The 11869-nt window shown below is 46.1% G+C and overlaps 3 protein-coding genes across 4 annotated transcripts in view; 2 read left to right on the top strand and 1 right to left on the bottom strand.

Annotated features, from left to right (window-relative positions):
* The window catches only part of UTP4 (UTP4 small subunit processome component), a 35265-nt gene extending 34080 nt beyond the window's left edge, over nt 1–1185 (bottom strand). The window contains exon 1 of one of the 2 annotated variants that reach the window (XM_032854086.1): nt 1063–1185. The gene's annotated coding sequence lies outside the window, so the exon portion shown is untranslated. Of the gene's footprint in view, nt 1–1058 lie in introns of both variants that reach the window. The other variant, XM_032854087.1, reaches the window with a different exon arrangement.
* A 14-nt stretch (nt 1186–1199) lies between these two features.
* On the top strand, nt 1200–9414 carry CHTF8 (chromosome transmission fidelity factor 8). Its single transcript, XM_032854101.1, has 4 exons — nt 1200–1253; nt 8333–8390; nt 8650–8767; nt 9164–9414. Exons 2-4 carry the CDS (start codon nt 8368–8370, stop codon nt 9386–9388), a joined length of 366 nt encoding a protein of 121 aa, XP_032709992.1. The 5' UTR covers nt 1200–1253; nt 8333–8367; the 3' UTR covers nt 9389–9414.
* On the top strand, nt 9328–11830 carry DERPC (DERPC proline and glycine rich nuclear protein). Its single transcript, XM_032854100.1, has one exon. The coding sequence runs from the start codon at nt 9385–9387 to the stop codon at nt 11005–11007; it is 1623 nt and encodes a 540-aa protein (XP_032709991.1). The 5' UTR covers nt 9328–9384; the 3' UTR covers nt 11008–11830.
* Nucleotides 11831–11869: the final 39 nt, after the last annotated feature.

Below are 11869 nucleotides of genomic sequence, written 5' to 3' on the forward strand. Positions count from 1 at the left end.
TCACCGTGCTGGATGGAAGAGTCCAATTGTATCTCACTGAGGTTCACTTCTAAATAGCTAAACAATGATGTTTTCACATCCCACACAAGAATCTATGAAACCATCCCCAGAAGCACAGGATGCTTCAGCTAAAAATGAAAAGATCAACATATAGAGCATGTTCCAGACTCTTAATCCTGCCAATTACCTGAAGAAAGTACTCTGGGAAAGAGGGGTGACCTAAAACTGAAAATAACCTCGTTCTCTAATTGGGAGTGCACACTTAAAGGAAGGGAGGCACATCGTGCTGACCAGTTGTATTCGAGGCAGAAACTAAGATACTCCTTTCTCTTTTGTGTGTGAGGTTTCTTGGCGGGGGTGGGGTGTGAAGAGGAGGGTAAACACCATTAACACTCTCAAGAAGAAATATTGACAGCCTAAATAAGTCTCTCGATATCAGGGCCGCAGAACTCCATCAAAATCATCTGGAAAAATGTTTTGTTTTGTTTTTTTAAATGCAGGATTCTGGGTCCCACTCCACAGCTCCAGAGTTCCAATCTCTTGGTTGGGGGAGAATGGGGGTGGGGGAGGAGGACTAGGCATCTGCATTTTAGCAAACACTTCTCCCTAACTTTACAGCACGTTAAGTTTTTAAATTACAGACTCAAGCTAAAGTAGTGAAGTGAGGCTGACGGGGCAGGCAGAACCAAGAGCCCCTCAAGGAAAGGAAGCAACGGGACTTAGTCTGGCATCTGTCAACTATCCCCTCCCTGACACCGCACACACACACACGACGAAGATAAGGGCCGACTCTGGTTCGGCCCTCACTCTTCCTTCAAGGTTAGGAAGCCGTGGGCAGAGCAGACGCGTTTGGCCCGGCCCGGCCCGACTAAAAGGGCGTCTGAAGCGCGCGCTTCAACTCCGCCGCCCCTTCCCTCTCTGGGAATCTAAGGAGTAGCCTCCATCAGGCCTCCGCACAGGGGGAACTTCGAGCTCCACCGGCGTCGGCCTAGGGCAGGCCGCACCCCATCAAATTCCTTTATCTCCCAAAAGCTTCCCATACCCCTTCCCCAACTCACCTACCTACGGATGGGGACTCGCCTCTCTCAGCCGCGGCCCCACGTGCGCGCGCCCTCGCGTGCTCTGCCCCGGAAGTGCTTGCAGCGCAAGGCCGGAAGTGCGCAGGCAGTGCTCGCGGCGGCGGCGACGGCGGCGGGAGGTTCGGTTGTCGCCCGTTGGCCGCGCGGCGCCGCGCTCGGCGGCCGCCATTGCAGGTCAGGCCGCGGGCGGGGGGCGCGGGAGGCCGCGGGGAGCGAGGGCTGAGTCGGGGATGGGGATGAGGGTGCGAGGGAGTGGGAGCTAGGGAGCTGGGGCCGGGTGGGGCGCTCGGCTCGAGGAGAAGAATGGCGAGTCGAGGGGCGGGGAGCGGCGGGCGGGGGAGGGGCGGCCGGGAAGGGGGAGGGGAGGCGGAGAGCCGCGGAGAGGTGGGGGCTATTCCAGAGGGGCCCCCGGGGTGGGAGGGCCAGGAATTGTGGGGGAAGGGAGCGGTGTATAGACGGAAGGCGGAGGGAAGGAAGGGAGTGAGAGGGGCGGAGCGTGAGAAGGGCGGAAAGGGTGGCCGAGCGCGGGCGGAGGACCGAGAAGGGGGCGGCGCGGGCCGGAACCTCGAGGTACGTGCGGGAAGGGGCTCTTCCCCGGGTGGGGAGGGAGTCCAGAACGTGAGGTGTGCGGGAATGTGGTAGAACTGGAACCCAGAAAATAGCGGGAATATCAGAGAGGGGACTTAGAGGGGGGGGCCTGGGGGTGTAGGAATGTGAGGTTTGTTCGAGGGGACATTTTAAGTCGCGGGGGTAAGCTGCTGGGAGAGATAATTGGGAAGGTGGTTAGGAGGAAGAGTGATCGAGGTTCTTTTGTGGGCGGAGTGAGAGACTAACGAGTGGGGTCGGTTCGGGTTCTGGAGGCGCTAAGTACTTGAGATTGAGGAGGGAACGGAACGATTTGGAGAGTGAGGGTGTAGAAGAACGTTTAAAGAGTAATCTTTGGGAGGAGGGTGGACGGTTTGAGGGGTGTGGAGGAATGCAGTTTAAAGAATAGTTTCCTTGGGAGGTAGGAGAAAGGGTTAAATAGATTGGTAGGAGGTCCCAGCGAAAGTCTGGGGTGAATTGGAGGGGGTTGGGGAAGAGAGGGGAAGCGGATTGAGAAGTCCCAGAAAGTGGGCGGGACTAGACATAGGAAGTGTTTGTAGCTCCAAATGAAGGGATGGGAGGGGGCCGGGGGAGAGGGTGGAGAAGATGGGGGTCGGTGGGAGGAGAATCCAGGATACTGTGAGACCTCAAGCCGGGCTAGGAAGGAGGAGCTTTGGGGAAGATAGGGGGTCATCGCAGTAAGAGAAGGAAGGGTTGAGATGGGGCTGCAGAGTAGCAGAAGATGGAGAAAACTGGAGTAACTCAGATCGACTGAAGCCATCTTTTCCACCCATTGTCTGCAAATACCAGTAATTGATTCCCCGCATCATGGGAATCCTAAAATGTGATGGGAAAGTATCACGTGTATGCATAGTATCCACACATGTTTTTGAACACACTCTTCACTAATGAAAAGTTTGGAAGCATTCATTTCCACCTACCCTCCATAGCCCCTTTTTGGAGGGGAGCAAGCTTCTCATTTGGAACCAGAATTTTAGTACTTAATGACATATGCCTGTCAGGAGACAAGATTTTCCCTTTGAAACTTAGACCATCCCCTTGAGTAACAAACCACAATAACACTGCTAATAAAAATAATCTGATTCATTTGTATATGAAAATTTCCTGAATTGTTCATTTGATGGAAAGGCACATAGAAATATAGTCGTCTTTAGAGAAAAGAGAAGAAAACTTTCAGAACTTGAAGCAGTTTGGTGAAACTTGACTGTCATGTTTGAATTGTTCTCCCATCATGTAAACCTGGTTTTACTCTGATAACCTGCTGCTTTTGTAGGAAGGTTTAATGCACTATAAACATTAAAGTAATTATTCAGTATAGAATTTAGATAACTCTTGAACATATACTAAGAAAATGCCATGTTCCCCTCCAGTAATAAGTAGTTTGATCCTAAAGTCTTACCATGTTTTAGGCACTACACTGAGGACTTTCCATTCATAACCTCATTAAGTTTCCACAACAACCCTTTGGGATAGTTTCTTTCTTATGCCCAGTTTATTGGTGGGGAAAGTGAAACTTAAAAGGTTAGATTATTAATCCCATGCCACACATAGGCTAAGTAACAGAATCCAGGTCTGACAAGTTGAGCTCTCACTGTATACCTAAACAACCGACCCTGGGACTGAAAAACAGCTCAGTAAATGCTAAGTGTGGGTCTAGCAATGTGAAAACTTTTTGTCATGTGTTTAATTTTTTTAAATAAAAAATGAATTTTTATGTTAAGAATTGTAAAGTTAACCCCTTTATTTGCTATCTTAAGAAAATACAAGATGAAAGGTCATAATGAAAATTTATAAGCTACTAAGCTCTAGTAAAATTTATTTTTAATCACCATTGAGTCTACTTGTTTGGGTAAAAGCTGTATATGTTCTATTTAATTGGATCCATACTGTACTTCTGCCACATTATATTTTGGGTGCAGTTACCATTATGAGGATCATTGCTCATTAATTCTGTTGTAAGACGTTACTACTCTTTTAACAGTTCAACATTTAACAATGCAGAAAGCAAATTCTAAGAGACTGAATTTTGTTGAAGATTAAAATGAATCAGTGACAAAGAATGTTCTCTGTTCTTTTGGTTTATTTTGCCTTATACTTGGTTTTGAATCTTGAAGATGACGTTGAGTAGATCCCTAGAGATTTCAAAGATCTAAATCTCATCAATTGAATATGATAAAAAGTCTTGTTTTTGACTGCCTACCCCACAGATGCAATAGGTACTTTGGCTGCTGGTTGTATAGGTTACTTACATGCCATTTTGTAGAAATGAGAAAGGCTGATCTTTGTAATCAGAAGTTATACAGAAATGTGTTTGAGGGGCTGTGGGAGAGGACTGCTGGAGATGCCATATTATGGAGGGGTTAAGGTTCCCATCCCACTTCCTAGGTATGTGACCAGTTACCTAACCTTTAGTGCATGTTTCCTCATCTGTAAAATGGGAGTAAGAGTGCGTACATCATTAAAGTTGTTCTCAACGATGAAAGGAGAAAATCAGGTTAAGTGTCCACAGAAGTTTAGCTGTGGTAGAAATGAAACTTTTTGTATTATAATGCTCTGCCTGGGTTTTTCATCTCAAATTGTGTTTGTACTCTGATTTTTTTCAGGATTTTTTTCAGGTTTTTCATAATAACTATAATAGTAACTAAATTCAAAACAGAGGTAGAAGTCAAAGGACAGTTAAATAAGGTATGTCCCAGATTGATACAGTTCCCACTTCAGCCTTTTGAATTTTGGGTAGGTTCCATTGTGACTCTGGTTTGGTTTTGAAATGCTGATTCTTTTGCTGTGCTATAGTTTGTTTGGGGTCTTAAAGTTACTTGGACCACTGTCCTGAGAAGCATTAGTGTGTTGACTTTATGCAGGACCTCCATGTCTTAAGACAGGATGATCTGGAGCAAGCTGTTTCTACAAATTTTGAAGCCCCAGAAAAGACTTTTTTTTAAACAGGAAAATATTGAGTGTTAATTAGGATATAGAAAGTACTTTAGGAAAAGTTTGCTTTTGACTAAGTTAAGACTATAAAACTGTATTGTTTATTTGGTGATGTGAAGGCCCAGAAAAATTAAGCAGGAAAAAATGTCCTCCTTTTTTTGACAGATTGGGGTGGAAGGAGTTGAAATCATTTCAGGAGAAAGAAGTTTGGGGGTTTTTCCCCCACTTCCATTGCTCCAGGTCTACATTAGTTATGGCTGGTGAGACTCCACTCTGAAGTACAGTGAATTAAATGTCTTTCAAAAAGTGACATTGCTAAAATTTTTCCTTGGCTGTACAGTTACACATACTGTCAGCCTAGAGTTAGTGTTCTTTAACTGTAGAGAAGTTGGTCATCACCAAATCTGGGATTAAACTCCAGACTCTTGAGAGAGGTGCTAAGCAAACTCTTCCATTGACTCCTTTTAGTTTCATGGTTTGATAGACTATTTTTCAGGCTGTGTCTTCACATGTTTTTAATAAATCTGCAATTTTTGTACAAGCAATATCTTAGAACAAACATGTAGAAATTGTTCTACTTGTTTTCATTGTTGGACTTAGTTGAGACTGAAGACTTAGGATTCTTTTTTGTTTTATAGGAACTATAACGTTACATTTATTATTATTAATAGGATTTGATTTGTATTATGCGCTACTCCACCACTTCGTTTTCCTACTGACAAGAGTATAGGGACAGATTGGGCTGCATGTTACCAGATTCTTTTTAGTCAACTCCACATTAAGTGAAATACACATTCCCTGTCACCGCCATCAAGTGTATTCTCAATGAAGTACCCAGGTATACCTACCTATTCTGGCCCTGAGAACAGTTGCCTAGAGTAGTTATCCCAAGGAGCAAGAAAAGGAATAATAAAATTCAGGTGATAGCCTATTTTAAGGCATTAAAATAGAATTTTGAAGATTTGTTTGAGAGAGCATGCATGCATGAGTGGGAGGGGCAGAGAGGAAGAGAGAATTTTTTTTTTCGGAAGAGAGACTCAAGTAGATTCTGTGCTGAACATGGGGCTCAGTCTCACAATCCTGAGATCATGACCTGAGCTAGACATTTAACTGCCCCACCCAGGCACCCCTAAAGTGGAATTTTAAGATTTGCTAAAAGAATGCCTTCTGCTCTTTTTTACTAACTCAGTAAATACACTCCCATGTACATAAATGTAGCCAGGCCAGTCTACAAGTTCCTGTGAGCTAGACCCTTACACGTGGGTCTAAACTTCATTTGTGTTCACATCTGCAGCTTCCCAGTGGGACTAGCGTAGGTTTGACCACTCTGACTAGGGACAGCAGCAGAATGGTGAATGTGTAGGCCCCAGAATTTGTATTTTCAGGAGCATTCCTAGATATTTGCCAGTATCGAGAGATCTTCTGAGGCAGGGCCTCCTATATAAGTGGGTAAAGCGCTTCTGATCCAGCTATCAGACATCTGTTTTCCTTTGCCCCCTTGGGCCACTGTTGTGAATTCCTGTTCCAACAGGAAGCTGTCCAGGAAATGTGGAATGCACTGAAAATATCTCTGCATCGCCCTTAAACAGTCTATAGGTACTCCTCTCAGACGTGTTTCCAAAGGCCTTAGAGATTGATTTCCTTCCCTGTCATGGTCTTCATAGAACTTGTTTATCTGTGTGAACACTTAATTGCTTCTCAGAAACTACCTATGTATTACTATAACTATATCCATCAAGAAACATTTAGTGCATTATCAGTCATCAGGAGCTTAGTTATAAGAACCCTTTAGTCTGTATGCATTTGTTAACCTTTAGAAACTTTCCAACTTCAGTTTCTAGTTACTGAGGTTTTTTTGATTCATGGCTAAAACATACCTACCATTCTCTAAATTATAGTCAAAATTATAGTGTGGAAATACCAATTTGCTTTTTCCATTCTCTAAAAAAAAAAAATAGCTGCTGTCTTTAAACCATTTTGCATATACGTGGTCTTCACAGTAGTTTGATGAGTCAGATAATCTAGGTGTTAGCCCCATGGTCATTAAGTGACTTGCGTATGATGACACAATGAAAAGGTCTACACGTACAGGCTGGAACCTGACTTTAAGTCTTCTGATTTTAAATTGTAATCCTTTTTTCAAGAAACCTTAGAAGAATTTTAAAAGTACTTTTGGTTCAGTTGATGGTATTGTAGGGACTCCTTATCTCAAGACCTTTGCCCTTGAGCCCCCATATTTATTCTCAAAACGTCTGACTTACAGATGCCTTCTTGATCCACCATTGCGCTTCCAACCAGCTCTCCTGTCTGCAGTGCCTGCCTGATGCTTTGATGTACTTCTCACTAGTGCTTGGTTTTCTTTTGGGAGCGTAGGTTTTCTTTTGGGAACGTATTGATTATGAGTATAGATAAAGACAGGTGGCCTAGGTTCTTAGACCTGTACAGCATCTGATTCACAATAAAAATTCTGCAGGTTTTAGCTACTGTTTATATTTGAATTTGAAGACCGGTGAATTGACTGACCTTGTGTTCTCAAGGGATGTTTGGTGCTCAAGAATAGAGAAGTTCTGCTGTCCTGTAAGCCAATATACTTTTCCCTAGAAATCCAAAATGAAGGTTAACATTATCAGTCAAGAAACCTGTTTAACTTTTTAATCCAGTGTTTGCTAAGCTTGTGCACAATTACACCTATTAACATACAGTGCTACAATTGGCAGACATTAGACTAATAACTTTCCACTGAGTTCCATTGATTTATTGGAAACACTTACACAGAACGTGTAGTTTAGATCCCCCATCCCTCAGGCCCCTGTGAATCCACCGTTCCTAGAAAGACAAGTGAAGCCAGTTGTCTCGGGCAAAAAATAATCATTTTAACCATTCGTTTAGAGTACCACAAACTTGCCACCAGGTGGTACTGTTGCATAAAATGAAAGTTGATTGAGTGTCCGGGTATACCTCAGTGAAAGATAGTCAAGGCATATAATGAGAGTCATGTTAGATAGCTGCTTACCATTCACCAAAGTTGCTTGATGGACTTTTTTGCTAATTGGCTTTTGTTAAAGGAGGTCCCTTGAACCTTGAAAGACAACTAGAGTGTTAGACATGAAATTCGTATTTTTATAATACCAAAGGGAAAAGTAAAATCTAAATGAATTTGGTTTTTTGTTTTGTTTTTAAAGATTTTATTTATTTGACAGAGATCACAAGTAGGCAGAGAGGCAGGCAGAGAGAGGGAGAAGCAGGCTTCCCGCTAAGCAGAGAGCCTGATGCGGGTCTCGATCCCAGGACCCTGAGATCATGACCTGAGCCGAAGGCAGAGGCTTAAAACCCACTGAGCCACCCAGGTGCCCCAAATTCTTTAGTGTGTTTTTGTTTTTTTTTTAACATGTAGAATAGAAAATAGAACATTCTTGAGAAAGGCAGATTAGCATAGTGGTCAGCAGTGTGGGCTATAGTGTTACGTTTTATGTTCAAGTTCTGGCTCGTTGACTAATATGTACATGACCTTACTTTCCATAGCATTATTGACCCGTGGTGATCTTAAGCAATGTTGTATCAGTTGTATCAGTGTCAAAAAAACATGTACTACTTAAAACATTTTTAGGGAAATGAAATAAAATCTGTCTAAAGCACTTAGAAAACTGCTTCACACACAGTACATGATAAATATTAGCTATCATTATTATTATCCTAAATTTTTTTTTCCTCTACAGCTTACTTTCAGTTGCTTTTTAAAGACGGAAAGCTCATGGTGCAAATTGTTATTTCCAGGTGAGTACATTTTGAGACTTTTTTGTTTAGCTCGAATGATTAGGGTTGTGTAGGTTTGACATTTTCCTGGAAGAATCAGGGTCCTCAGGTGCATTGCACACATCCTTGCATTTCATCTGTAGTTCAGTGCCTAGCACTGCCTAATTTCCCAAGAACTTGTGCTCAGCAAGGAGTTCCTTTGGGCATTGAATGGTGGTGTAGGACACTATTCATCCTTCACCCCTCAAAAATATTGTAACCGCCAGCCCTTTGCTTGCAGTGCTGGGGCTGGAGGCCTGGCAGAATGGGTGCTGATGGAGCTACAGGGGGAGATCGAGGCTCGCTACAGCACTGGATTAGCTGGAAACCTCCTGGGAGACCTACATTACACCACTGAGGTGAGGGGACTTTTCTTTCCCTGCCTAATGCCTCAGGAAAGCAAGCTACACCAAGGTGGTGCTCCCAGGACCCAGAGTGAGGACTGCCCTCAGGTTTGTTATTCGAGGTCTAGCTAATCTAAGCTCTCTGCTTCTCCCCCCACCAACCCCTGCAATAGCAGGGAAACTTAGCTTTGGGGAATCTGGAAAAATCACAGTTCTAAAAAGCGGAAACTCTCTTACCTGGGGCTAGAAAGAGTAAAAAGGGTAGGAGGGTGGTTGATATGGCTCTTAAACAGTAGAGTCATGCCAGGGAGTGGAGGTGCCAGTATTGCTCGCCAAGAGCTTCTCTAGAAGGCACCTGAGTGTTATGACCTTGCCCTGAACCTCAGGCATTTCATTCTTGTTCTGCCAAAGGGAATCCCTGTGCTGATCGTGGGGCATCATATCCTGTATGGAAAAATCATCCATCTGGAGAAACCTTTTGCTGTCCTTGTCAAACACACTCCTGGGGAGCAGGACTCTGATGAGCTTGGCTGCAAGACTGGCACCCGGTACCTGGTGACAGCACTCATCAAAAACAAGATCCTTTTCAAAACTCGCCCCAAACCCATTATCACCAACGTCCCCAAGAAAGTATGAAAGAACCCCGGATTTTCCCTAGAGAGCGGCCAACTCCTTGGACTCGTGCTCAGTTGCCACCTCGAGGACGGCTCGACGGTTCCCTGGGACCACAGGGTGGTCCTGTTTTGAACACAGGCCACCCGCTAGGCATGAATTCTGATCCCTTCCTTATGGCATCCAGTTCTCTTGGTGGAAATCTGGCCCCATTTCCAAGGAACCCATCGCCTTTTCCAACCTCATCAGGCTCATTGGCTTCAAATCCAGCACCTTTCCCTGCTGGTGCTCGTGACCCAAGCATGGCTTCTTTTCCAAGAGGGATGAATCCCGCTGGTGCAGGTGCAGTTTCTTTCCCAAGGCCTGGTGGCCTCTTGGGCCCAGGCCCAGGGCCATCCCTAAACCCTAGGGCAGGGGCTCTTCCAGGTCCAGGGCCTCTGTCTAACCCAAGGTTAGGGGGTCTTCCAGGGCCAGGTCCTATGTCTAATCCAAGGTCCGGTGGTCTCCTGGGAACAGGTCCTGACCCCAGAAGTGGCGGCCCTGTGGGCCCTGGGTCTGGGCCCAACCTGAGAGCAGGTGTCCTGTTGACTTCTGGGAATGGTCCTCCTAATCCTAGGCCCGTTGGCCTGGGTCCAGGACCAAGTCCTAATCTGAGGTCAGGGTTTGTTAGTACAAACCCTGCCCCGAGGTCGGGTATGTTTCCAGGCCCAGGTCTTGGGCCCAGCCCAAGGGCTGGTGGCCTGGGCCCAGGCCTTGGACCCAACCCAAGGGCAGGTGGCCTGGGCCCAGGCCCTAATATGGATACCAGAGCAGGTGGCCTCCTGGGCACAGGATCTGGTCTTAACTTAAGAATGGCTGGACCTCAAGGCCTAGATCTTGCCCCCATTCTAAGAGCAGCAGGTCTTTTAGGAGCAAATTCAGCTGCTTTCTCACAGGCTTCTGGAAACATGGGCACAAGCCCATCCTCTATGGCAAGAGTACCTGGACCCATAGGCCCAAACTCGGGTCCTGTCTCTCGGGGAATTGGCCTTCCAGGGCCAAACCCGTCTCCCATGTCCAGAGCTCCTGGCCCCCTAGGTCCTAATTCAGCTCATTTTTCAAGGCCAGCTGGCCCCATGGGGGTAAATGCTAATCCCTTTCCAAGAGGGACAGGTTCAGGGGGGCTGAATCCAGTTTCCTTCTCTCAGTCCTCTGGCACATTGGCTTCAAATCCATCTACCTTCCAGAGGTCTGCTGGCCTCCAGGGCTCAAGCCCAGCAATTTTCCCAAGAACCTCTGGGCCACTAGGCCCCAACCCAGCTAACTTCCCAAGGGCCAGTGGCTTACAGGGTCCAAGTCCGGCTGCCTTCCCAAGGTCTACTGGCCCATTAGGACCTGGTCAGGTTAATTTCCCCAGGTCAGCTCCTGGGCCGCTGGGCTCTTCTCCAGCAGGCCCTGTGGGTATCAACCCAGGTCCTTTTGCAAGGCCAACTGGGACCCTGGGTCTAAACCCATCTTCCTTTCCAAGGATGAATGGCCCTGTGAGCAAGACTTTGGTCCCATTTCCTAGAGTGGGGAGCCTCCCTGGCACAAACCCAGCTGCTTTCCCCAGACCAGGGGGTCCAATGGCTGCAATGTACCCAAATGGAATGTTACCCCCTTAAACACTGTTTTCTCTCCAGGACCACTTTGGTTTTCAAGCACCGTGGTTCTGGGCAGGGGCTGTGTTACAAGTAAAAGGGTAGATGTGGAGCTATCATCTGAAGTACATAGCTGGGCTCAAGTTCAGATGAGCCATCTTTTTCCTCTGCTTTGACTGAAGGTGAAATGTTCTGTGTGGGAGATGGACTACTACAGGTGGGACTGATCCTGCCCTTTAGAGAAAGGATCTCCAGCCCTCCAGAAGCCTGCTGTGCATTTGTCCCACAGCTTTCTGCCCCTTGTTTCTTAACTAGTTTCTTGAATTGTTCACGTGGACTTTTCCTCAGGGATACATTGGCCTGCAGGTCCCAGTTCATATGTAGTCCTCTGCTCACCACTGGAGAATCAGCTCACTGCTCTCTAGAAATGTTGCATTGGTGAACGGACCATGCTTCAGCAGCTCTGACCTGGGCAGCTTGGACCTGGTCATCCTCTACTGCCATACCTTTCCCTGGGGGCTTGAACACAGAACAGGGAGGTGGGCAACCACGTCAAAGACCCACCAAATACAATGTCTGCTTGATTGACTGGGCCTGCAACTTCCTTCTCCTGGGACTTAGAGGAGGCCAGAATCAAGGCTCCACCGCTCATCTAACTCCTCTCCACTAGTACTCTGATCAAAGAACCTCAAAATTTAAACTGACGTGGATGGGAATTGGGGTGGGGGGTGGGGGGAGAAAGGGGAGAAATCACTGTGCTTCGTTCAGCCTGACGTGAAAGGATGGTTGGTGTTTTTCCTGCTTGTATCTTTTCTTACCATTTCTTTAATAAATGGGATGACAGGGCTGCCGATGTCACTCCATTTCGTTACCTGTTCCCGCAGGA

The sequence above is a fragment of the Lontra canadensis genome, unplaced genomic scaffold (assembly GCF_010015895.1).
Source record: "Lontra canadensis isolate GAN:19392208 unplaced genomic scaffold, GSC_riverotter_1.0 scaffold8, whole genome shotgun sequence".
Taxonomy (NCBI): Eukaryota; Metazoa; Chordata; class Mammalia; order Carnivora; family Mustelidae; genus Lontra; species Lontra canadensis.